Here is a 27,701-nt window from a genome sequence, read left to right on the forward strand (position 1 = left end):
TAGAGAACAGTGTGCTATTAATCAATTACAAATGCAATGCAATGGCTACCAGTGTCATTCACCTCTACAGAATGTTTACTTAAACCTTGTTATCAACCTTGTTTTTGCTGAAGCAATCAGTAAATAAAGAGTTTCACTCAAAAATGCTTTATATTAAATGCTGGTAGTAAGCTTTCATCGTTTAAAGAACTTGTGAAAGAGATTGGTGTTTTTTATCACTATCTAATCATGGCATGGGGTTGTTCAATGACATCTATCCCTTGATGGTTTTATTTCAGTGACAAATAAGCATTTTTTGTTGTTGCAAAACGCTATATATCTGCCTCACTCTCAGAAAAATAAGTAGTACTGCTGGTTTTACATAGTCAAAGTAACAAATAACGACATTTGTAATAAAGAACTGTACAAATTATACATTTGTGACATCAATAATTACTAAATGTTTTTACAAAATGAATCAATACAGTAATATGAGATCTGCAACATTTGCAGTTGACACTTTAGTCATTTAGCAGATGCTCTTATCCAGAGCTGTCACAAAGCCTGGAGTGGTGGGTTCGGAGTCAAGCGCAGAGAGAAGAGGATAATGAGGAAACCGGACTTTATTTCGGCCTCCAATATAACGCCCAAAACAACAGGCGAATAATCAAAAATTCTCCAACCCAACACAGAGCACAAACAGACTGGACCACTACACACAACAACCTCGACTGACAGAAAACAAACCCGCACAAAACAGGTGGGTCTAACAGGTTAAATAGTCCTGAATCAAAACAAAATAAGAGACAGGTGCAACCAATAAGACATAACAAACAGAACAGGAAAAGGGGATCGGTGGCAGCTAGTAGACCGGCAACGACGACCGCCGAGCGCCGCCCGAACAGGCAGGGGAGCCACCTTTGGTGGGAGTCATGACAAGAGCGATTTACACCATTAAGATAGCTAGCCGAGACAATCACATATCATAGTCAAATATACAATATATACGAACATTCCATTCCAGCTAAACAATTCATAATTAGCGTTGAGCAAAAAATAACACAATGTAATACACATCTAAAATCTATGAATCTGAGAACAGTAATATTTTTAACACAAATGAAGGTACCCATAACCAATCAATTCTAATGAAAAAACACAAACGTGAAAAATTGGTGGATATAGCTTTTTGGTAATAAACTTTTCAAAATGAGCGAGAGAGTTTGAGTTCCAATTGTCCAGTTAATCTACTTAGAATAAGTTACCTAAGCCTACAGTACTAGGTAGGTTGCACAAAATCCAAAATCTCACAGTATACATGTCCGAGTGATCAATAGTGTAGACCTAACACTGTTTCTGTTAGTGGCCTTGTTGGTCTGGTTGATAAGAGAATCACTGACACTATGTGTAAATGTTGGAAATTATGTAAATTATAATCATTAAAGGGGCAGTCTGAAATTTGAACAATAAAAAAGCGACTACCCTACCCCGCCAATGTTTCGGTAAACAGCTGAGGGATGGGGCTGGAGAAATGTAACCAATCTAAAATTCATAGTTATCAGAGCTATGAATGCAAGGACTGACCAACCATGCTATAAAAAGTATAGTTTAAACCATGTTTTGAGGCTATACAGTGTTTGTTTAAAATTACAGTTTTTCAAACAAAAGAGTCAAACAAGCTGATATTTTGGGTTGTGATGGGGTCACTCAGTTGAACTAAAACCAAGCTCATGAAGTATTTCTGAATGATATTATTCAAGAATCAATGGCTATACAGTGCCTTCAGAAAGTATTCACAGCCCTTGATTTCTGCAAAATGTTGTTAATACAGCCTGAATTGTTTATCACTGACCAACACACAATGTCCCATAATGTCAAAGTCAAATAATGTTTTTCAACATTTTTACAAATTCATTAAAAATGAAAAGCTGAAATGTCTTGAGTAAACTATTATTCAACCCCTTTGTTATGGCAAACCTTAATACGTTCATGAGTAGAAATGTGCTTAACAAGTTGCATGAACTCATTCTGTGTTCAATAATAGTGTTTAACATTACTTTTGAATGACTACCCCATCTCTGCACCCCACACATACAATTATCTGTAAGGTCCCTCAGTCAAGCAGTCAATTTCAAACATAGATTCAACCACAAAGACCAGGGAGGTTTTCCAATGCCGGGCAAAGAAGGAGACTTATTGATAGATGGGCACAAATAAATCAGACATTGTATATCTCTTTGAGCATGGTGAAGTTATTAATTACACTTTGGATGGTGTATCGATACATCCAGTCACTACAAAGAGTTGCTTACCAAGAAGACAGTGAATGTTCCTGGGTGGCCCGAGTTATAATTTTGACTTAAATCTGCTTGGAAAATTTGAATAATGGGCAAATGTCTCACAATCCAGGTGTGGAAAGCTCTTAGAGACGTACCAAGAAAGACTCACAGCTGTAAACGCTGCCAAAGGTGCTTCTACAAAGTAATGACTCAGAGGGCTGAATACTTATGGTGTGGAGATGGGTGAGAAAATGTTTTATTTAATCAATTTTAATTCAGGCTGTAATAAAACTAAATGTGCAATAAATCAAGGGGTGAGAATGCTTTCTGAAGGCACTGTGGCCTATATCATGAATTAAAAAGTCCAAAGATTGATGTAGAAATCACAGATTGACCCTTTAAGCAACAGTAAAAGGCCTAATGACTACAATGGACAACATATTGTTATTTGCTTCTGCTGATCTAGTAATTGATGTACACTGATTTATCTTATTGTAGCTCCATAACAACATGTTTAGCACAGTTTATGTGTGTAACACCTTGTGAATTGATTATGCTTCTACCTTGATCCACAAGGGGGCATAGTGGAGACGTGTAACATACTGGCGCTTTGTTGCTGAGCAGACCTCAGCAAGACAGTTGGTCTGTAAATATATCCTGAAGGTAGTGGGCGGTCCTAGTTTCAGGATGCTCGAAGATGCTGAGGAAAGGATGTCAAAGAGAGGGCTATTTTAATAATACGGAAATAAGATATATATTTTGTGTGGTTTAAAGCAAGGCAATAGAGAGTCGTGAATAGAGAGGAAAAAGGAAATCCGTGAGAGGCATTTTGATGAACAGTGCGTCTTTGTCTGGATTCAATCTCAGTAATGCAAGCGAGAGACAGAAGACAACAGAGCTGTTTATATTTCTCCATCCAGCTGGTAAACGTAATTTGTGTAATGGGCTTTTAGAGAAAAAAAAATCCCGTCTAGCAGCTTTGTGAACGAACATCCGCTGTGGTGATACATTATTTCATAGTGGACACAGTGGAGTCTTGATCATTTATTTGGAGTCGGGTTATTCTGAGTAGACATAATTTGATCCAAGAAGGCCTCGTGTAATAGGGGAAAACGGAGGACATCCGTGTTTAAATGCAAGCATAGTGTGACTGCTTCGTCATGATGATGCGAGATGAGTATGTCTTTATCCACTTATTTTCAAAGAGGACATCAGTGTGATGATGATGCAATTTACTAAAAGCTGTCACTTTTCATTTAAAGTTTAGCATCCAGTCCAGATGATGGATTGTAATTTCACCTATTGTGGTTTGTTTATGTATCCAAACAACTCGAATGCAAGTCAAACATTGTTTCCCATTCAGTTCTAACCAGGTTAATATGCACCAGTTTATTTCTCCTGAGAAATAGACAAGTGATCTGTTATTGATCAGGGCCTGCCACAAGCCCTCTGGGCCTTGTCAGAGCTCGTCGGTGGATCCTTTTATCTCTAACCGCTTCCCTCTGGAGACTCTGTCGATACCTCTCCATGTTCAGCTCTGAAAGACTCACAGTACCGGAATATGTCAGCCGGATGGGGAACCGGAGGTCGGGCAGCTCTGGCTCATCCTCGGAACCGAAAGCTCCACCGGTCTCACCGGGTGTCTACGGTGCCGACGTTCAGGATGTTTTGGACACCTCGCTCCCAGCCCTGCGCTCCGCTATCAAGACACTGAAATCAGCCAAAGATACCTTGGATCTAGATGAGACCCGCAGAGCCATAGCAGAGACGTTCCAGTTAGTAGAGGAGGCCTGGGTTCTACCCACTGTGGGAAGGCAGGTCGCAGAGGAGATATGCAACAGGATACGACTGGATGGAGGACTGGAGCTGCTCCTGCAACTCCTCGTGACACCTGCTGTGGAGATCACCTATGAGTCTGCCAAACTACTGGAGCAGATACTGGTCTCTGAGAACAGGTGTGTATTCACTACATGGCTACATGTACTTTTTCGGAGACAAAATATTGTCTTGGTCCTAACCGTTAGGGCCAGTTTCCAGGACCCACATACAGTAAGTCTTAGTCTTTATAAACCTAGTTGTATACTCGTCTTCTTGTTTACCCTTTTCACCTCTCTCTCTTCCTATCCAGAGATTACGTGGCTCGCATGGGTCTGGGGGTGATCCTGAACCTGACGAGGGAGACAGAGGATGCCCAGCTGGCCCGCAGTGTCTCAGGCATCCTGGAGCACATGTTCAAACACACCGAGGAGACGTCCGCCCAGCTCATCGCCAACGGCGCCCTGGATGCCCTGCTCTTCTGGTGCCGGGGTACCGACCCCACCGTCCTTCGCCACTGTGCCGTTGCGCTCGCCAACTGCGCCATGTATGGCGGCCATCGCTGCCAGCGGCTGATGATTGAGAAGCAGGCAGCTGAGTGGTTGTTTCCATTGGCGTTCTCCAAAGAGGACGAGCTTATCCGCTTCCATGCGTGTTTAGCGGTGGCCGTGCTCGCCAATAACCGGGAGATTGAGAAGGAGGTGGGTCCTGTGTGGCTCAGTTAGTACAGCACGGAGCTTGTAACGCCAGGGTGGTTGGTTCGATTCCTGCTCGGGCCACCCATATGGAAATATGGATGTGCATAACACTGTAAATCACTTTGGATTAAAGTGTCTGTTAAATGTATTATTATAGGTGGTGAAGTCCGGGACATTGGAGCTGGTGGAGCCCTTTATTGCATCTCTGGACCCTGATGAGTTTGCCCGGAGCTTGCTGGACAGTGCAGACAGCATGCAGGGGAGGACGGCTGCAGACCTACAGCAGCTCCTGCCACTATTGGATGGTGCCAGACTGGAGGGGAAATGTATCGCTGCCTTCTACCTGTGTGTCGAAACCAGCATCAAGTCACGCCAGCGCAACACCAAGGTCAGTATCAGGGAACAAAAGCACAACTGGTTCATCTTTGATGAGCAGCTGATTTACTGAATTCAGATGTGAGTGCTGGGCTGGAACAAAAGCCTGCACGCCCTCCCTGTAGCTCTCCAAGTTACGACATGGTTGGTAAGCACTATAGTCCAGCGTTTCCCAAACTCTTTCCTCAGGACCCGAAGGGGGGCACGTTTTAGTTTTAGCCCTAACACTATACAGCTGATTCATATTATCAAAGCTTGATGATTAGTTGATTCATTAATCAGATGTGTAGTGCTAGGGCAAAAACCAAAATGTGCACCCCTTGGGGTCCTGAGGACTGAGCTTGGGAAACCCTGCTTTAGTGGGTAGTGGATACAGGGATTTCATCCAACAACCTTATGGGGCCCAAAACTATTTCTGGTGCCCACATCCTAACGATATATCAAATCAAATTGTATTTGTCACATGCTTCGTAAACAACAGGGGTAGTCTAACAGTGAAATGTTTACTTATGGGCCCTTCCCTACAATGTAGAGAGAAATATAGAAATATAATAACACAAGGAATAAATACACAACGAGTAACTATAACTTGGCTATATACACGGGGTACCAGTACAGAGTCCTTGTGCAGGTGTACGAGGTAATTGAGTTAGATATGTACATATAGGTAGGGGTAAAGTGACTGGGTAACAGGGTAGATAATAAACAGTAGCAGCAGCACATGTAATCAGTCAAAAGAGCAAAAAGGTTCAATGCAGATAGTCCAGGTAGCTATTTGGTTAACTATTTAATAGTCTTGTGGGTTGGGGGTAGAAGCTGTTCAGAGTTCCAGACTAGCAGTGCATCGGTACTTGCAATGCGGTAGCAGAGAGAACAGTCTATAACTTGGGTGGATGAAGTCTTTGAACATTTTTAGGGCCTTCGTCTGACCCAAGTGATGGGTACCCTCTGTAGCACCTTGAGGTCGGATGTCAAGCGGTGATGCAGCCAGTCAAGATGCTCTCAATAGTGAAGGTTTAGAACCTTTTGAGGATCTGAGGGCCCATGACACATCTTTTCAGCCTCCTAAAAGGGAAGATGCGTTGTCGTGCCTTCTTCAAGACTGTGTTGGTTTGTGTGGACCATGTTCATTCCTTAGTGATGTGGACACAAGGAACTTGAAGCTCTCAACCCGCTCCACTACAGCACTGATGATGTGGATGGGGGCGTACTCGGCCCTACGTTTCCTGTAGTCCACAATCAGTTCCTTTGTCTTACTGACATTTAGGGAGAAGTTGTTGTTCTGGCACCACACTGTCAGGGCAATGACCTCCTCTCGGTAGGTGGTCTCATCGTTGTCGGTGATCAGGCCTGCCACTGACATCAGAAAACATCAGAAAACATAATGATGGTGTTGGAGTTGTGCACAGACACGCAGTTGTGGGTGAACAGGGAGTACAGGAGAGGACTAAGTATGCACCCTTGAGGGGCCCCCGTGTTGCGGGTCAGTGTGGCGGACGTGTTGTTGCTTACTCACACCACCTGAGGATGCCCCACCAGGAAGTCCAGGATCCAGTTGGGGAGGGAGGTGTTCAGTCCCAGGGTCCTGAACTTAGTGATAAGCTTGGAGGGCTCTATGGTATTGAATGCTGAGCTGTAGTCAATGAATAGCATTCTCACATAGGTGTTCCTCTTGTCCAGGTGGGAAAGGGCAGTGTGGAGTGCAATAGAGATACTGTCGTCTGTGGATCTGTTGGGGCGATATGCAAATTGGAGTGGGTCCAGCATGTCTAGGATGATGGTGTTGATATGAGCCATGACCAGCCTTTCAAAGCATTTCATGGCTACAGATGTGAGTGCTCTGTGTGATAGACATTTAGACAGGTTACCTTGGCGTTCTTGGATGAAGGGACTACGGTGGTCTGCTTGAAACATGTAGGTATTACAGACTCAGTCAGGGAGAGGTTGAAAATCTCAGTGAAGTATATGCTCCGAGTACGCGTTCTGGTATCCGTGTAGTCCCACGGCCTTGTGATTGTTAACATGTTTCAAGGTCTTACATCGGCTACTGACAGCGAGATCACACAGTCGTCCGGAACTGCTAGTGCTCTCATGCATGGTTCAGTGCTAGAAGGCATTTAGCTCGTCTGGTAGGCTTGCGTCACTGGGCAGCTCGCTGCTGCATTTGACTTTGTAATCCGTGATAGTTTGCAAGCCCTAACACATCTGACGAGCTTTAGAGCCGGTGTAGTAGTGGTCTTAGTCCTGTATTGATCCTTTGCCTGTTTGATGGCTCGTCAGAGGTTGTAGCAGGATTTCTTATAAGCGTCTGGATTATTGTCCCGCTCCTTAAAGCAGTGGCTCTAATAAAACATTTTTTTTTAAATAATAATAAAAATAATACTTATTTTCCACCATAATTTGCAAATAAATTCATTAAAAAGGTGAATTTCCTGATTTTTTTTCTCATTTTGTCTGTCATAGTTGAAGTGTACCTATGATGAAAATTACAGGCCTCTCTCATCTTTTTAAGTGGGAGAACTTGCACAATTGGTGGCTGACTAAATACTTTTTTGCCCCACTGTACATATGAGATGAGTAATGTAGGGTATGTAAACATATAAAAGTGGCATTGTTTAAAGTGGCTAGTGATACATGTATTACATCAAGATGGCAAGATGCAGTAGATGGTATAGAGTACAGTATATACATATGAGATGAGTAATTTAGGGTATGTAAACATTATATTAAGTGGCATTGTTTAAAGTGGCTCGTGATACATTTTTCATCCATTTTTACATTTTTTAATTGGCTGGAGTTGAGTCAGTATGTTGGTAGCAGTCACTCAATGTTAGTGGTGGCTGTTTAACAGTCTGATGGCCTTGAGATAGAAGCTGTTTTTCAGTCTCTCGGTTTTTCAGTCTCCTGCTTTGATGCACCTGTACTGACTTTGCCTTCTGGATGATAGCGGGGTGAACAGGCAGTGACTCGGGTGGTTGTTGTCCTTGATGATCTTTATGGCCTTCCTGTGGCATTGGGTGTTGTAGGTGTCCTGGAGGGCAGGTAGTTTGCCCCCGGTGATGCGTTGTGCAGACCTCACTACCCTCTGGAGAGCCTTACGGTTGTGGGCGGAGCAGTTGCCGTACCAGGCGGTGATACAGCCCGACAGGATGCTCTCGATTGTGCGTCTGTAAAAGTTTGTGAGTGCTTTTGGTGACAAGCCGAATTTCTTCTCCTTCTGCCATCAATCCACGGTTTCTGGTTTTGGAATGTTTTAATAGTTGCTGTGGGTACGACTTCACCGATGGACTTGCTAATGAACTCGCTCACCGAATCAGCGTATTCGTCAATGTTGTTGATTGACGCAACACGGAACATATCCCAGTCCACGTGATCGAAGCAATCTTGAAGCATGGAATCCGATTGGTCGGACCAGCGATGAACAGACCTGAGTGCCGGAGCTTCCTGTTTTAGTTTCTGTCTATAGACTGGGAGCAACAAAATGGAGTCGTGGTCAGCTTTTCCGAAAGGAGGGCGGGGGAGGGCCTTATATGCGTCGCAGAAATTAGAATAACAATGATCCAGGGTTTTACCAGCCCTGGTTGCACAATTGATATGCTGATAGAATTTAGGAAGTCATGTTTCAGCCTTGTTAAAATCCCCAGCTACAATGAATGCAGCCTCAGGATTTGTGGTTTCCAGTTTACATAGAGTCAAATGAAGTTCGTTCAGGGCCATCGATGTGTCTGCTTGGGGGGGAATATATACGGCTGTGATTATAATCGAAGAGAATTCTCTTGGTAGATAATGCGGTCGACATTTGATTGTGAGGAATTCAGGAAGTCAGGTGAACAGAAGGACTTGAGTTCCTGTATGTTGTTATGATCACACCACGTCTCGTTAATCATAAGGCATACCCCGCCGCCCTTCTTCTTACCAGAAAGATGCTTGTTTCTGTCGGTGCGATGCGTGAAGAAACCAGCTGGCTGTACCGACTCCGATAGCGTGACTCGAGTGAGCCATGTTTCCGTGAAGCAAAGAACGTTACAGTCTCTTATGTCTCTCTGGAATGCTACCCTTGCTTGGATTTCATCTACCTTGTTGTCAAGAGACTGGACATTGGCGAGTAGTATGCTCGGGAGCGGTGCGCAATGTGTTTACGGCTTCGTTGTTTTGGTTCCCCGGCGGGGATCCAATCCATTGTCCTGGGTAGTGGGCAAAACAGAAGATCCGCTTTGGGAAAGTCATATTCCTGGCCGTAATGATGGTGAGTGGACGTTGTTCTTATATCCAGTAGTTCCTCCCGACTGTATGTAATGAAACCTAAGATGACCTGGGGTACCAATGTAAGAAATAACATGTAAAAAAAACTAAATACTGCATAGTTTCCTAGGAACGCGAAGCGAGGTGGCCATCTCTGTCGGCGCCAGGAATTAGATATGTTTCTGTGTATGGTGTTTCTGTGTATGGTGTTTCTGTGTATGGAGTAAATGTGATAAAGAGTTTTGTTGCCTGTAGTTGCACATGTGACATGGTGGTAAAACATTTGGTAAAAAATAGTTAAGTTAAGTTTTCTTGCATTAAAATCACCTGTCCTACAATATCAATAGACATACAATTGAATGTGTGAGCGTTCTTCCTCCCAGATCTTCCAGGAGATCGGTGCGGTGCAGAGCCTGAAAAGGATCGTCATGTACTCCAGCAACGGGACGGCCTGTGCCCTGGCCAAGCGGGCACTAAGGATGATGGGGGAGGAGGTGCCACGACGTATCCTGGCCTCTGTGCCCAACTGGAAGGGTGGTGAGGTGCAGAGATGGCTCCAAGTGATTGGATTCAGTGCTTACACTGAGCGCTTCCAGGTGTGTGTTTCTGCGTCTCAGTGTGTGTGTGTGCGTGTGTGTGTGTGTGTGTGTGTGTGAGAGAGAGTAAGAGAGATAGCGATAGCAAAAGAGGTTTGAACAATAACGAATAAGAATGCTCTTCTATAGTCCTTGTAGAGCTGTTGAAAAAATAAGGTGAATGTTTGGTTTCATATCAATTAAATATGAATACCTACATGTTACTGTCAAAATAATGGAAACACTTGAGTAAATGAGGGATACGATGTGGTGGTGCTTTCTCACAGGTTTGGTTCCTGAGTTAATTAAGCAATTAACATATCATCATGCTTAGGGTCATGTATAAAAATGCTGGGCAGGCCATTATTTTGGCCATTATTTTGTCTACCATGGCTATGCCCCCATAACATGACAATGGCCCCATCTACAGGGCACGAGTGGTCACTGAAGGTTTGATGAGCATGAAAACGATGTAAACCAAATGCCATTGCCGTCTCAGTCACCAGATCCCAACCCAATTTAACACTTTCGGGAGATTCTGCTGCAGCGGAGACAGCGTTTTCCACCACCATCAACAAAACACCAAATGATGGAATTTCTCATGTAAAAATGGTGTCGCATCCCTCCTATAGAGTTCCAGGCACTAGTAAATCAAATCAAATTTTATTTGTCACATACACATGGTTAGCAGATGTTAATGCGAGTGTAGCGAAATGCTTGTGCTTCTAGTTCCGACAATGCAGTAATAACCAACAAGTAATCTAACTAACAATTCCTAAACTACTGTCTTATACACACAAGTGTAAGGGGATAAAGAACATGTACATAAAGATATATGAATGAGTGATGGTACAGAGCAGCATAGGCAAGATACAGTAGATGGTATTGAGTACAGTATATACATATGAGATGAGTATGTAAACAAAGTGGCATAGTTAAAGTGGCTAGTGATACATGTATTACATAAGGATGCAGTCGATGATATAGAGTACAGTATATACGTATGCATATGGGATGAATAATGTAGGGTAAGTAACATTATATAAGGTAGCATTGTTTAAAGTGGCTAGTGATATATTTACATCATTTCCCATCAATTCCCATTATTAAAGTGGCTGGAGTTGAGTCAGTGTCAGTGTGTTGGCAGCAGCCACTCAATGTTAGTGGTGGCTGTTTAACAGTCTGGTGGCCTTGAGATAGAAGCTGTTTTTCAGTCTCTCGGTCCCAGCTTTGATGCACCTGTACTGACCTCTCCTTCTGGATGATAGCGGGGTGAACAGGCAGTGGCTCGAGTGGTTGATGTCCTTGATGATCTTTATGGCCTTCCTGTAACATCGGGTGGTGTAGGTGTCCTGGAGGGTAGGTAGTTTGCCCCCGGTGATGCGTTCAGACCTCACTACCCTCTGGAGAGCCTTACGGTTGAGGGTGGAGCAGTTGCCGTACCAGGCGGTGATACAGCCCGCCAGGATGCTCTCGGTTGTGCATCTGTAGAAGTTTGTGAGTGCTTTTGGTGACAAGCCGAATTTCTTCAGCCTCCTGAGGTTGAAGAGGCGCTGCTGCGCCTTCTTCACGATGCTGTCTGTGTGAGTGGACCAATTCAGTTTGTCTGTGATGTGTATGCCGAGGAACTTAAAACTTGCTACCCTCTCCACTACTGTTCCATCGATGTGGATAGGGGGGTGTTCCCTCTGCTGTTTCCTGAAGTCCACAATCATCTCCTTAGTTTTGTTGACGTTGAGTGTGAGGTTATTTTCCTGACACCACACTCCGAGGGCCCTCACCTCTTCCCTGTAGGCCGTCTCGTCGTTGTTGGTAATCAAGCCTACCACTGTTGTGACGTCCGCAAACTTGATGATTGAGTTGGAGGCGTGCGTGGCCACGCAGTTGTGGGTGAACAGGGAGTACAGGAGAGGGCTCAGAACGCACCCTTGTGGGGCCCCAGTGTTGAGGATCAGCGGGGAGGAGATGTTGTTACCTACCCTCACCACCTGGGGGCGGCCCGTCAGGAAGTCCAGTACCCAGTTGCACAGGGCGGGGTTGAGACCCAGGGTCTCGAGCTTGATGACGAGCTTGGAGGGTACTATGGTGTTGAATGCCGAGCTGTAGTCGATGAACAGCATTCTCACATAGGTATTCCTCTTGTCCAGATTGGTTAGGGCAGTGTGCAGTGTGGTTGAGATTGCATCGTCTGTGGACCTATTTGGGCGGTAAGCAAATTGGAGTGGGTCTAGGGTGTCAGGTAGGGTGGAGGTGATATGGTCCTTGACTAGTCTCTCAAAGCACTTCATGATGACGGAAGTGAGTGCTACGGGGCGGTAGTCGTTTAGCTCAGTTACCTTAGCTTTCTTGGGAACAGGAACAATGGTGGCCCTCTAGTAGAATCTATGCCAAGGAACATTGAAGCTGTTCTGGTTTCTGGTGACCCAACGCCTTATTAAGACACTTTATGTTGGTGGTCCTTTTATTTAGTCAGTTACCTGTATTTACCTGTATTTCTCCTTAGCCTCTTGCTCACTATATTCACTCAGTCTTTCTCTCTCCTCTCTGTGCCCGACCTTCAGGAGCTGCAGGTGGATGGCGACCTACTGCTGAACATCACAGACCAGGATCTGAGCACTGACCTGGGTATGACTGCAGGACTCACTCGCAAGAGGTTAGTTCAATCATCTGTCAGGTTTATGTCAAGCTTATAAAACATCTGCTACACCAGTCAACTTCAGTTAAATTGAACATTGAAGTAAAATCTCTGATTTACCCTGCCCACTCCATTTTGTGTTGTCTTCGAGGTTCCTCCGTGACCTGCGCGTGCTGAAGACCTACGCCAACTACTCGACCTGTGACCCCAACAACATGGCTGACTGGCTGGTTGAGGTGGACCCACCCTTCCGCCAGTACACCTACGGCCTGGTACAGTCTGGCGTGGACCGCAAGAACGTCCTCCACCTCACCGACCAGCAGCTCCAGTCAGACTGTTACGTAGGTGGGTTGTGAACCAAAACACACATTTACGTTCCCTACGAGACAATTAAGCAATAAGGCCCGGGGGGGGGGGGGGCTAAGTGCTGTTCTTAGGCACGACGCAAATCGGAGTAGTAAAAATAAATGTTTTGTCATACCCGTAGAATACCACGGCTATCAGCCAATCAGCATTCAGGGCTCGAACCACCCAGTTTATAATGGAGAATAAAGTATTAATTTTCTCCTTCTAGAGAACGGCATCCACCGCGCCAAGATCCTGGCAGCCACCCGTAGGCCGATAAAGCCGTGTCTGACCGATGCCCAACCCCCTGGACCGGATGTGTTTATTAGCTACCGCAGGACCACCGGTTCCCAGCTCGCCAGGTATGGAGAGGGAGAGCGGGAAAGCTAGGGAGAGGGAAAGAGAGGGAAAGCTAGGGAGAGGGAAAGAGAGGGAGAGGGAAAGCTAGGGAGAGGGAAAGAGAGGGAAAGCTAGGGAGAGGGAAAGCTAGGGAGAGGGAAAAAGAGGGAGAGGGAAAGAGAGGGAAAGCTAGGGAGAGGGAAAGAGAGGGAAAGCTAGGGAGAGGGAAAGAGAGGGAAAGCTAGGGAGAGGGAAAGCTAGGGAGAGGGAAAGAGAGGGAGAGGGAAAGCTAGGGAGAGGGAAAGCTAGGGAGAGGGAAAGAGAGGGAAATCTAGGGAGAGGGAAAGAGAGGGAAAGCTAGGGAGAGGGAAAGCTAGGGAGAGGGAAAGAGAGGGAAAGCTAGGGAGAGGGAAAGAGAGGGAAAGCTAGGGAGAGGGAAAGAGAGGGAAAGCTAGGGAGAGGGAAAGAGAGGGAAAGCTAGGGAGAGGGAAAGAGAGGGAAAGCTAGGGAGAGGGAATGAGAGGGAAAGCTAGGGAGAGGGAAATCTAGGGAGAGGAAAATCTAGGGAGAGGGAAAGCTAGGGAGCTTTGGGAGACAAACACCTTAATCAGGTTCGTCAGGATTATCTGGAGTCTAAGATCTGCAGATCGTCAATCGTTACTTTCTCCCCACTTTTTTCTCTGTCTCCCTCTCTCCACTCCCTCTCTCCACTCCCTCTCTCCACTCCCTCTCTCTCCCCCCAGTCTGTTGAAGGTCCACCTTCAGGTCAGAGGTTTCAGTGTGTTCATTGACGTGGAGAAGCTGGAAGCAGGGAAGTTTGCTGACAAGCTGATCCAGAGCGTCCAGCGGGCACGGAACTTCATCCTGGTGCTGTCTGCCAACGCCCTCGACAAGTGCATGGGTGACACTGGCATGAAGGACTGGGTACACAAGGTCAGACATAGACAGATCTATACATAGATCTGTGCTGCATACAGAATAATATAGATCCAATAGTATACAGCTGCAGCTACCTGTCTAGTTGTTCAAATCAAATTGTATTTGTCACATACTTCGTAAACAACAGGTGGAGACAAACAGTGAAATGCTTACTTACGGACCTTTTCCAACAATGCAGAGAAAAAAATAGAAGAAAAGAGTAACACACAGAATAAATACACAATAAGTAAAGATAACTTGGTTCTATACACAGGGTACCAGTACCGAGTCCTTGTGCAGGGGTACGAGGTAATTGAGTTAGATATGTACAACATATAGGTAGGGCGAAAGGGACTAGGCAGCAGGATAGATAATAAACAGTAGCAGCAGTGTATGTGACGAGGGCTCACGTGTTGAGGGTTAGTGTGGCGGATGTGTTGTTGCCTACCCTCACCGCATGGGGGGCGGCCCGTCAGGAAGTCCAGGATTGAGAACAGAGGGAGCAGTTCAGTCCCAGGGTCCTGAGCTTGGTGAGGAGCTTCGAGGGCCCTATAGTGTTGAATGCTGAGTTGTAGTCGATGAACAGCATTCCCACATACAGTCCCAGGGTCCTGAGCTTGGTGAGGAGCTTCGAGGGCCCTATAGTGTTGAATGCTGAGTTGTAGTCGATGAACAGCATTCCCACATACAGTCCCAGGGTCCTGAGCTTGGTGAGGAGCTTCGAGGGCCCTATAGTGTTGAATGCTGAGTTGTAGTCGATGAACAGCATTCCCACATACAGTCCCAGGGTCCTGAGCTTGGTGAGGAGCTTCGAGGGCCCTATAGTGTTGAACGCTGAGTTGTAGTCGATGAACAGCATTCCCACATACAGTCCCAGGGTCCTGAGCTTGGTGATGAGCTTCGAGGGCCCTATAGTGTTGAACGCTGAGTTGTAGTCGATGAACAGCATTCCCACATACAGTCCCAGGGTCCTGAGCTTGGTGAGGAGCTTCGAGGGCCCTATAGTGTTGAACGCTGAGTTGTAGTCGATGAACAGCATTCCCACATACAGTCCCAGGGTCCTGAGCTTGGTGAGGAGCTTCGAGGGCCCTATAGTGTTGAACGCTGAGTTGTAGTCGATGAACAGCATTCCCACATACAGTCCCAGGGTCCTGAGCTTGGTGATGAGCTTCGAGGGCCCTATAGTGTTGAACGCTGAGTTGTAGTCGATGAACAGCATTCCCACATACAGTCCCAGGGTCCTGAGCTTGGTGAGGAGCTTCGAGGGCCCTATAGTGTTGAACGCTGAGTTGTAGTCGATGAACAGCATTCCCACATACAGTCCCAGGGTCCTGAGCTTGGTGAGGAGCTTCGAGGGCCCTATAGTGTTGAATGCTGAGTTGTAGTCGATGAACAGCATTCCCACATACAGTCCCAGGGTCCTGAGCTTGGTGAGGAGCTTCGAGGGCCCTATAGTGTTGAATGCTGAGTTGTAGTCGATGAACAGCATTCCCACATACAGTCCCAGGGTCCTGAGCTTGGTGAGGAGCTTCGAGGGCCCTATAGTGTTGAACGCTGAGTTGTAGTCGATGAACAGCATTCCCACATACAGTCCCAGGGTCCTGAGCTTGGTGAGGAGCTTCGAGGGCCCTATAGTGTTGAACGCTGAGTTGTAGTCGATGAACAGCATTCCCACATACAGTCCCAGGGTCCTGAGCTTGGTGAGGAGCTTCGAGGGCCCTATAGTGTTGAACGCTGAGTTGTAGTCGATGAACAGCATTCCCACATACAGTCCCAGGGTCCTGAGCTTGGTGATGAGCTTCGAGGGCCCTATAGTGTTGAACGCTGAGTTGTAGTCGATGAACAGCATTCCCACATACAGTCCCAGGGTCCTGAGCTTGGTGAGGAGCTTCGAGGGCCCTATAGTGTTGAACGCTGAGTTGTAGTCGATGAACAGCATTCCCACATACAGTCCCAGGGTCCTGAGCTTGGTGAGGAGCTTCGAGGGCCCTATAGTGTTGAACGCTGAGTTGTAGTCGATGAACAGCATTCCCACATACAGTCCCAGGGTCCTGAGCTTGGTGAGGAGCTTCGAGGGCCCTATAGTGTTGAACGCTGAGTTGTAGTCGATGAACAGCATTCCCACATACAGTCCCAGGGTCCTGAGCTTGGTGAGGAGCTTCGAGGGCCCTATAGTGTTGAATGCTGAGTTGTAGTCGATGAACAGCATTCCCACATACAGTCCCAGGGTCCTGAGCTTGGTGAGGAGCTTCGAGGGCCCTATAGTGTTGAATGCTGAGTTGTAGTCGATGAACAGCATTCCCACATACAGTCCCAGGGTCCTGAGCTTGGTGAGGAGCTTCGAGGGCCCTATAGTGTTGAACGCTGAGTTGTAGTCGATGAACAGCATTCCCACATACAGTCCCAGGGTCCTGAGCTTGGTGAGGAGCTTCGAGGGCCCTATAGTGTTGAACGCTGAGTTGTAGTTGATGAACAGCATTCCCACATACAGTCCCAGGGTCCTGAGCTTGGTGAGGAGCTTCGAGGGCCCTATAGTGTTGAACGCTGAGTTGTAGTCGATGAACAGCATTCCCACATACAGTCCCAGGGTCCTGAGCTTGGTGAGGAGCTTCGAGGGCCCTATAGTGTTGAACGCTGAGTTGTAGTCGATGAACAGCATTCCCACATACAGTCCCAGGGTCCTGAGCTTGGTGAGGAGCTTCGAGGGCCCTATAGTGTTGAACGCTGAGTTGTAGTCGATGAACAGCATTCCCACATACAGTCCCAGGGTCCTGAGCTTGGTGATGAGCTTCGAGGGCCCTATAGTGTTGAACGCTGAGTTGTAGTCGATGAACAGCATTCCCACATACAGTCCCAGGGTCCTGAGCTTGGTGAGGAGCTTCGAGGGCCCTATAGTGTTGAACGCTGAGTTGTAGTCGATGAACAGCATTCCCACATACAGTCCCAGGGTCCTGAGCTTGGTGAGGAGCTTCGAGGGCCCTATAGTGTTGAACGCTGAGTTGTAGTCGATGAACAGCATTCCCACATACAGTCCCAGGGTCCTGAGCTTGGTGATGAGCTTCGAGGGCCCTATAGTGTTGAATGCTGAGTTGTAGTCGATGAACAGCATTCCCACATACAGTCCCAGAGTCCTGAGCTTGGTGATGAGCTTCGAGGGCCCTATAGTGTTGAACGCTGAGTTGTAGTCGATGAACAGCATTCCCACATACAGTCCCAGGGTCCTGAGCTTGGTGAGGAGCTTCGAGGGCCCTATAGTGTTGAACGCTGAGTTGTAGTCGATGAACAGCATTCCCACATACAGTCCCAGGGTCCTGAGCTTGGTGAGGAGCTTCGAGGGCCCTATAGTGTTGAACGCTGAGTTGTAGTCGATGAACAGCATTCCCACATACAGTCCCAGGGTCCTGAGCTTGGTGATGAGCTTCGAGGGCCCTATAGTGTTGAACGCTGAGTTGTAGTCGATGAACAGCATTCCCACATACAGTCCCAGGGTCCTGAGCTTGGTGATGAGCTTCGAGGGCCCTATAGTGTTGAACGCTGAGTTGTAGTCGATGAACAGCATTCCCACATACAGTCCCAGGGTCCTGAGCTTGGTGATGAGCTTCGAGGGCCCTATAGTGTTAAACGCTGAGTTGTAGTCGATGAACAGCATTCCCACATACAGTCCCAGGGTCCTGAGCTTGGTGAGGAGCTTCGAGGGCCCTATAGTGTTGAACGCTGAGTTGTAGTCGATGAACAGCATTCCCACATACAGTCCCAGGGTCCTGAGCTTGGTGAGGAGCTTCGAGGGCCCTATAGTGTTGAATGCTGAGTTGTAGTCGATGAACAGCATTCCCACATACAGTCCCAGGGTCCTGAGCTTGGTGATGAGCTTCGAGGGCCCTATAGTGTTGAACGCTGAGTTGTAGTCGATGAACAGCATTCCCACATACAGTCCCAGGGTCCTGAGCTTGGTGATGAGCTTCGAGGGCCCTATAGTGTTGAACGCTGAGTTGTAGTCGATGAACAGCATTCCCACATACAGTCCCAGGGTCCTGAGCTTGGTGAGGAGCTTCGAGGGCCCTATAGTGTTGAACGCTGAGTTGTAGTCGATGAACAGCATTCCCACATACAGTCCCAGGGTCCTGAGCTTGGTGATGAGCTTCGAGGGCCCTATAGTGTTGAACGCTGAGTTGTAGTTGATGAACAGCATTCCCACATACAGTCCCAGGGTCCTGAGCTTGGTGAGGAGCTTCGAGGGCCCTATAGTGTTGAACGCTGAGTTGTAGTCGATGAACAGCATTCCCACATACAGTCCCAGGGTCCTGAGCTTGGTGATGAGCTTCGAGGGCCCTATAGTGTTGAACGCTGAGTTGTAGTCGATGAACAGCATTCCCACATACAGTCCCAGGGTCCTGAGCTTGGTGAGGAGCTTCGAGGGCCCTATAGTGTTGAACGCTGAGTTGTAGTCGATGAACAGCATTCCCACATACAGTCCCAGGGTCCTGAGCTTGGTGAGGAGCTTCGAGGGCCCTATAGTGTTGAACGCTGAGTTGTAGTCGATGAACAGCATTCCCACATACAGTCCCAGGGTCCTGAGCTTGGTGATGAGCTTCGAGGGCCCTATAGTGTTGAATGCTGAGTTGTAGTCGATGAACAGCATTCCCACATACAGTCCCAGAGTCCTGAGCTTGGTGATGAGCTTCGAGGGCCCTATAGTGTTGAACGCTGAGTTGTAGTCGATGAACAGCATTCCCACATACAGTCCCAGGGTCCTGAGCTTGGTGAGGAGCTTCGAGGTCCCTATAGTGTTGAACGCTGAGTTGTAGTCGATGAACAGCATTCCCACATACAGTCCCAGGGTCCTGAGCTTGGTGAGGAGCTTCGAGGGCCCTATAGTGTTGAACGCTGAGTTGTAGTCGATGAACAGCATTCCCACATACAGTCCCAGGGTCCTGAGCTTGGTGATGAGCTTCGAGGGCCCTATAGTGTTGAACGCTGAGTTGTAGTCGATGAACAGCATTCCCACATACAGTCCCAGGGTCCTGAGCTTGGTGATGAGCTTCGAGGGCCCTATAGTGTTGAACGCTGAGTTGTAGTCGATGAACAGCATTCCCACATACAGTCCCAGGGTCCTGAGCTTGGTGATGAGCTTCGAGGGCCCTATAGTGTTAAACGCTGAGTTGTAGTCGATGAACAGCATTCCCACATACAGTCCCAGGGTCCTGAGCTTGGTGAGGAGCTTCGAGGGCCCTATAGTGTTGAACGCTGAGTTGTAGTCGATGAACAGCATTCCCACATACAGTCCCAGGGTCCTGAGCTTGGTGAGGAGCTTCGAGGGCCCTATAGTGTTGAACGCTGAGTTGTAGTCGATGAACAGCATTCCCACATACAGTCCCAGGGTCCTGAGCTTGGTGATGAGCTTCGAGGGCCCTATAGTGTTGAACGCTGAGTTGTAGTTGATGAACAGCATTCCCACATACAGTCCCAGGGTCCTGAGCTTGGTGATGAGCTTCGAGGGCCCTATAGTGTTGAACGCTGAGTTGTAGTCGATGAACAGCATTCCCACATACAGTCCCAGGGTCCTGAGCTTGGTGAGGAGCTTCGAGGGCCCTATAGTGTTGAACGCTGAGTTGTAGTCGATGAACAGCATTCCCACATACAGTCCCAGGGTCCTGAGCTTGGTGAGGAGCTTCGAGGGCCCTATAGTGTTGAACGCTGAGTTGTAGTCGATGAACAGCATTCCCACATACAGTCCCAGGGTCCTGAGCTTGGTGAGGAGCTTCGAGGGCCCTATAGTGTTGAATGCTGAGTTGTAGTCGATGAACAGCATTCCCACATACAGTCCCAGGGTCCTGAGCTTGGTGAGGAGCTTCGAGGGCCCTATAGTGTTGAACGCTGAGTTGTAGTCGATGAACAGCATTCCCACATACAGTCCCAGGGTCCTGAGCTTGGTGAGGAGCTTCGAGGGCCCTATAGTGTTGAACGCTGAGTTGTAGTCGATGAACAGCATTCCCACATACAGTCCCAGGGTCCTGAGCTTGGTGAGAAGCTTCGAGGGCCCTATAGTGTTGAACGCTGAGTTGTAGTCGATGAACAGCATTCCCACATACAGTCCCAGGGTCCTGAGCTTGGTGATGAGCTTTGAGGGCCCTATAGTGTTGAACGCTGAGTTGTAGTCGATGAACAGCATTCCCACATACAGTCCCAGGGTCCTGAGCTTGGTGATGAGCTTCGAGGGCCCTATAGTGTTGAACGCTGAGTTGTAGTCGATGAACAGCATTCCCACATACAGTCCCAGGGTCCTGAGCTTGGTGATGAGCTTCGAGGGCCCTATAGTGTTAAACGCTGAGTTGTAGTCGATGAACAGCATTCCCACATACAGTCCCAGGGTCCTGAGCTTGGTGAGGAGCTTCGAGGGCCCTATAGTGTTGAACGCTGAGTTGTAGTCGATGAACAGCATTCCCACATACAGTCCCAGGGTCCTGAGCTTGGTGAGGAGCTTCGAGGGCCCTATAGTGTTGAATGCTGAGTTGTAGTCGATGAACAGCATTCCCACATACAGTCCCAGGGTCCTGAGCTTGGTGATGAGCTTCGAGGGCCCTATAGTGTTGAACGCTGAGTTGTAGTCGATGAACAGCATTCCCACATACAGTCCCAGGGTCCTGAGCTTGGTGATGAGCTTCGAGGGCCCTATAGTGTTGAACGCTGAGTTGTAGTCGATGAACAGCATTCCCACATACAGTCCCAGGGTCCTGAGCTTGGTGAGGAGCTTCGAGGGCCCTATAGTGTTGAACGCTGAGTTGTAGTCGATGAACAGCATTCCCACATACAGTCCCAGGGTCCTGAGCTTGGTGAGGAGCTTCGAGGGCCCTATAGTGTTGAACGCTGAGTTGTAGTCGATGAACAGCATTCCCACATACAGTCCCAGGGTCCTGAGCTTGGTGAGGAGCTTCGAGGGCCCTATAGTGTTGAACGCTGAGTTGTAGTCGATGAACAGCATTCCCACATACAGTCCCAGGGTCCTGAGCTTGGTGATGAGCTTCGAGGGCCCTATAGTGTTGAACGCTGAGTTGTAGTCGATGAACAGCATTCCCACATACAGTCCCAGGGTCCTGAGCTTGGTGATGAGCTTCGAGGGCCCTATAGTGTTGAACGCTGAGTTGTAGTCGATGAACAGCATTCCCACATACAGTCCCAGGGTCCTGAGCTTGGTGAGGAGCTTCGAGGGCCCTATAGTGTTGAACGCTGAGTTGTAGTCGATGAACAGCATTCCCACATACAGTCCCAGGGTCCTGAGCTTGGTGAGGAGCTTCGAGGGCCCTATAGTGTTGAACGCTGAGTTGTAGTCGATGAACAGCATTCCCACATACAGTCCCAGGGTCCTGAGCTTGGTGAGGAGCTTCGAGGGCCCTATAGTGTTGAGTGCTGAGTTGTAGTCGATGAACAGCATTCCCACATACAGTCCCAGGGTCCTGAGCTTGGTGAGGAGCTTCGAGGGCCCTATAGTGTTGAACGCTGAGTTGTAGTCGATGAACAGCATTCCCACATACAGTCCCAGGGTCCTGAGCTTGGTGAGGAGCTTCGAGGGCCCTATAGTGTTGAACGCTGAGTTGTAGTCGATGAACAGCATTCCCACATACAGTCCCAGGGTCCTGAGCTTGGTGAGGAGCTTCGAGGGCCCTATAGTGTTGAACGCTGAGTTGTAGTCGATGAACAGCATTCCCACATACAGTCCCAGGGTCCTGAGCTTGGTGATGAGCTTCGAGGGCCCTATAGTGTTGAACGCTGAGTTGTAGTCGATGAACAGCATTCCCACATACAGTCCCAGGGTCCTGAGCTTGGTGATGAGCTTCGAGGGCCCTATAGTGTTGAACGCTGAGTTGTAGTCGATGAACAGCATTCCCACATACAGTCCCAGGGTCCTGAGCTTGGTGATGAGCTTCGAGGGCCCTATAGTGTTAAACGCTGAGTTGTAGTCGATGAACAGCATTCCCACATACAGTCCCAGGGTCCTGAGCTTGGTGAGGAGCTTCGAGGGCCCTATAGTGTTGAACGCTGAGTTGTAGTCGATGAACAGCATTCCCACATACAGTCCCAGGGTCCTGAGCTTGGTGAGGAGCTTCGAGGGCCCTATAGTGTTGAACGCTGAGTTGTAGTCGATGAACAGCATTCCCACATACAGTCCCAGGGTCCTGAGCTTGGTGAGGAGCTTCGAGGGCCCTATAGTGTTGAACGCTGAGTTGTAGTCGATGAACAGCATTCCCACATACAGTCCCAGGGTCCTGAGCTTGGTGAGGAGCTTCGAGGGCCCTATAGTGTTGAACGCTGAGTTGTAGTCGATGAACAGCATTCCCACATACAGTCCCAGGGTCCTGAGCTTGGTGAGGAGCTTCGAGGGCCCTATAGTGTTGAACGCTGAGTTGTAGTCGATGAACAGCATTCCCACATACAGTCCCAGGGTCCTGAGCTTGGTGAGGAGCTTCGAGGGCCCTATAGTGTTGAACGCTGAGTTGTAGTCGATGAACAGCATTCCCACATACAGTCCCAGGGTCCTGAGCTTGGTGAGGAGCTTCGAGGGCCCTATAGTGTTGAACGCTGAGTTGTAGTCGATGAACAGCATTCCCACATACAGTCCCAGGGTCCTGAGCTTGGTGAGGAGCTTCGAGGGCCCTATAGTGTTGAACGCTGAGTTGTAGTCGATGAACAGCATTCCCACATACAGTCCCAGGGTCCTGAGCTTGGTGAGGAGCTTCGAGGGCCCTATAGTGTTGAACGCTGAGTTGTAGTCGATGAACAGCATTCCCACATACAGTCCCAGGGTCCTGAGCTTGGTGATGAGCTTCGAGGGCCCTATAGTGTTGAACGCTGAGTTGTAGTCGATGAACAGCATTCCCACATACAGTCCCAGGGTCCTGAGCTTGGTGATGAGCTTCGAGGGCCCTATAGTGTTGAACGCTGAGTTGTAGTCGATGAACAGCATTCCCACATACAGTCCCAGGGTCCTGAGCTTGGTGAGGAGCTTCGAGGGCCCTATAGTGTTGAACGCTGAGTTGTAGTCGATGAACAGCATTCCCACATACAGTCCCAGGGTCCTGAGCTTGGTGAGGAGCTTCGAGGGCCCTATAGTGTTGAACGCTGAGTTGTAGTCGATGAACAGCATTCCCACATACAGTTGAAGTCGGAAGTTTACATACTTTTCGGTTGGAGTCATTAAAACTCGTTTTCAACCACTCCACAAATGTATTTTTAACAAAGTTTTGGCGAGTCGGTTAGGACATCTACTTTGTGCATGACACAATACATTTTTCCAACAATTGTTTACAGACAGATTATTTCACTTATAATTCACTGTATCACAATTCCAGTGGGTCAGAAGTTTACATACACAAAGTTGATTGTGCCTTTAAACAGCTTGGAAAATTCCAGAAAATGATGTCATGGCTTTAGAAGCTTCTGATAGGTGAATTGACATAATTTGAGTCAATTGGAGCTGTACCTGTGGATGTATTTCAAGACCTCAGAACAAAATGGGAGACCTCCACAAGTCTGGTTCATCCTTGGGAGCAATTTCCAAATGCCTGAAGGTATCCGGCTCATCTGTACAAACAATAGTACGTAAGTATAAACATCATGGGACCACGCAGCCGTCATACCGCTCAGGAAGGAGACGCGTTCTGTCTCCTAGAGATGAACGTACTTTGGTGTGAAAAGTGACATTTCTGACATTTCACATTCTTAAAATAAAGTGGTGATCCTAACTGACCTTAAACAGGGAATTGTACTTGGATTAAATGTCAGGAATTGTGAAAAACTGGGTTTAAAAGTATTTGGCTAAGGTGTATGTAAACTTCCGACTTCAACTGTAGATCTTATAGTATCTAGATGGAATTACAATTATTTTCTATGTGTATAATCCGGTCACCCTGGCCTTTACATGTCTAGATGTTCCATCTATATGTTGGTGATATACAATATTAGACATAGAGAGGTGCCCTCAATACAGTTGAGAGATTATTTTTCCCATATACCCCTGCCCCTTACATGTGTAGACATTCCATGTCTGCGGGGGCATTCTGTGTCTGTCCGTGATTTAACGTACCTCTCGTAAATCCTGCAGGAGATTGTCACAGCTCTGGCTGGAAAGAAGAACATTGTCCCTGTAACTGATAACTTCCTATGGCCTGACCCAAACACTCTTCCCGAGGACATGAAAACTATCCTAAACTTCAATGGCATCAAGTGAGTCACAGAGAGAGATACCGTACCGCAGAATCTGTTTTAGAATGATTGGCAGTTTGGACATTTATCTGAAGTGTACTTATTAGGAATCAAATCTCTTTCATTTCTGTTCTCCTTCTTTCTCTATCACTTTCTCTTTCCATCACTCTTCACTTCTCTTTCTCCCTCTCTTTCTCCTTCCCTCTCTCTTCCTCTGACTCCCTCTTCCTCTCCCTCCCTTCCTCTCTCTCTCTGGATACAGGTGGTCCCATGAGTACCAGGAGGCCACCATTGAGAAGATCCTACGTTTCCTCATGGGCAACCCCAGCCAAGACCTGACCGACAGCCCCAAGACAGACTGCCCCAAGGGGCCTCAGGGACCACAGAAGAAATAGAGGCCTCTGATTGGAGGTCCTCTGGTCTGTGATGATGTAAAATGGTGACCAATAGTGATCAGTAATCAATAATACCAAACAGTGCGTGTTCTGAGCTCTGGTTGGTCAGCTCTAACCCTGTGCATGTGAAGACATGTTTAATAGGCTGTATTTAGATCATATGCTAATGAGATTGCTTTGCTACTAGCCGTTGATCCAGATGTAAAGTTATTATAGTCCATAGCGTTATTATAGTCCATAGCGTAAATACTAAATGTCATTTGGGGTTTCAGCACTTCTAAATACCATGTACTACTCCCTTAAACTGCAGGGCCACAGTCATAAGCTGTTATTGTCGTGGTCAGGGATATTTTGTGTCTCTCAGGAAATAACCAGTGTGATATATCAGCTATCGCTGGCACCGAGCATAACACATAATAACAATCTGGAGTATCTCTGTTGACTCTAAATAACACTACACTCTCATTGTTTTAAATAGGCCCATACTTTCTAAGACAAAACAATATCCTGGTTTTTAATAATGATCCAGTGTAAACTATATAGCGTATGGGAAATACTATATCTCTTTTTTTCTCATGGTGCTTATAAATGAAACCCTGTATGCTCATTGGTGGTCAACTGCTGCCCGTATTTGATATGTCTCTTTATGATAGTGTAACCTAGGTGATGGCAAACAGCCTAATCCAACAGAGATGATGTACGATCTCTATATGTAACAGTGATTTGGAATCCTGCTCTCGTGATGAGGTAGCCCTGCCTGTGACTTAAAGCCAGTGTCACCCTCTGCCCAAGGGGGAATTAGTCTAATGGTTAAGGTGTTAGTTTCTGGACCAGGAGAGAGGGGTTCAGATCCCACCAGCTACATATACTCATTACAAACTTGTGCTCATGTGCTTAGCAACAACCAGAGGTTCACAAAGAACTATCTCTCGCAACCAAGCTTAAGGCAATGAAAACTACCATTATCAATGCATCTTGCTAATGTGAAAACGGATAGACGCTCTCACTCTCTGTTCACAAAGATAGAATTAGTTTACAAAACCAGTATCTACACTACCCCTTAAGGCTGAAGCTACTCCATGAAAGCAGTTACATCATCTTCCTGTCAGAAAGTCTTGTAGTATACAGTCACAACATGCTGTTACTTTGTTCAGCTAAACCGCTCTATCTACAATACTGATTTGTGGTTTGGTTCCTTCATAACGCTAAGAGATTCTGTCATTGATTTGGCTGCTTGACAGTTAGCCTTAGTTCACTTGCTTGTATCTATTGGATAGAAGCAGTTCAGTAGATAAATGTTACCACATTGAGGGCAGAGCTAAATACTGTATACTTGGCTCACATCGAGGATCCTTCTTAGACATGTACCAGCATGCACCTACAGTCTTACAATACTATTATCTGTGACAAGATAAAGATTCTAGAAACATCCAACCAAAACAATCATGCAGTATCTGATTATCAGTTTAGATATTACGTAAGTGTTGCAAAATGACAGTAGAAGTCATAAAATCCCCAGGTTATCGTATCTATAATTAACTGAAGTGGAATGGTAAAACATTATTTTAAACATGGAATTCTTAGGTTCAGTGACATGTTCGTTTTGTAGATTCATATCTGTTAATGATGTAGATACTGTATGTACCCACACCTTCTGCTGAATGGTGTGTAGGAAGGCAAACACAAAATGTCACCTCAGTCTAAAGCTCCAGTATTTGCTCTCAGCACTACTAGCTATATCTTGTCACTGTTTTGATGGCTCTTCTGGGCTTTTCCCCCTGTTGCCTTAATATTTGTGTTGCTCTCAATACAGGTATGTTGATTAAATACTGTATACATGGACAGGACTTAGGCAGTGTTGTCATTTAACAATACAGTGACGCAATAAAAACTACTAACCTGAGGATACAGTGCATCTGTGATTCTTTGCACTGTACTTGAAATAGATTTTTATGAAGCGTTATAATGCCTTATTATAATTAACATATTCTTAGCAGCTAATAGATGCAATCGTTTTATGAAAGTGCAGACTTAAATCAGTAAGGCATGAGGCAGAAGGCCCATAGTTGTGAAACGCTCATGATAAAACACAAACTTTTGCGTCTTGCTTTATTGTAGAGTTTCATACGTTCCGCGTCTGAATCTACAAGGTGCTAAGTACCAAGTATATCATCTGCATGATTTAATCCTCCCTTCGTTCCCTTTTTAAAGATGATAAATATCTTTCACTGTATCTAAAAAGCAGTTATACTGTACGGTGCAGACAAAATCAACTCACAATATCTTCTCACATAAACTCAGAGAAAAAAGAAGCATCCTCTCACTGTCAACTGCGTTTATTTTCAGCAAACTTAACATGTGTAAATATTTGTATGAACATAACAAGATTCAACAACTGAGACATAAACTGAACAAGACATGTGACTAACAGAAATTGAATAATGTGTCCCTGAACAAATGGGGGCGGGGGTCAAAATCAAAAGTAACAGTCAGTATCTGGTGTGGCCACCAGCTGCATTAAGTACTGCAGTGCATCTCCTCCTCATGGACTGCACCAGATTTGCCAGTTCTTGCTGTGAGATGTTACCCCACTCTTCCACCAAGACACCTGCAAGTTCCCGGACATTTCTGGGGGGAATGGCCCTAGCCCTCATCCTCTGAACCAACAGGTCCCAGACATGCTCAGTGGGATTGAAATCCGGGCTCTTCGCTGGCCATGGCAGAACACTGACATTCCTGTCTTGCAGGAAATCATGAAAAAACAAGCAGTATGGCTGAGCCTGCAGGAAGGGGAGGAGGATGTCTTCCCTGTAACGCACAGCGTTGAGATTGCCTGCAATGACAACAAGCTCAGTCCGATGATGCTGTGACACACCGTCCCAGACCATGACGGACCCTCCACCTCCAAA

General features: G+C 46.9%; 1 protein-coding gene across 1 annotated transcript; it reads left to right on the plus strand.

Annotated features, from left to right (window-relative positions):
• Positions 1-2,933: 2,933 nt before the first annotated feature.
• On the plus strand, positions 2,934-26,696 carry LOC135552856 (NAD(+) hydrolase SARM1-like). Its single transcript, XM_064984766.1, has 10 exons — positions 2,934-4,213; positions 4,387-4,774; positions 4,929-5,159; positions 9,772-9,984; positions 12,525-12,616; positions 12,750-12,943; positions 13,173-13,305; positions 14,026-14,215; positions 24,297-24,418; positions 24,660-26,696. The coding sequence occupies exons 1-10, from the start codon at positions 3,786-3,788 to the stop codon at positions 24,790-24,792; spliced, it is 2,124 nt and encodes a 707-aa protein (XP_064840838.1). The 5' UTR covers positions 2,934-3,785; the 3' UTR covers positions 24,793-26,696.
• The last annotated feature ends 1,005 nt before the right edge of the window (positions 26,697-27,701 follow it).

Source organism: Oncorhynchus masou, chromosome 13, assembly GCF_036934945.1.
Source record: "Oncorhynchus masou masou isolate Uvic2021 chromosome 13, UVic_Omas_1.1, whole genome shotgun sequence".
Lineage (NCBI taxonomy): Eukaryota > Metazoa > Chordata > Actinopteri > Salmoniformes > Salmonidae > Oncorhynchus > Oncorhynchus masou.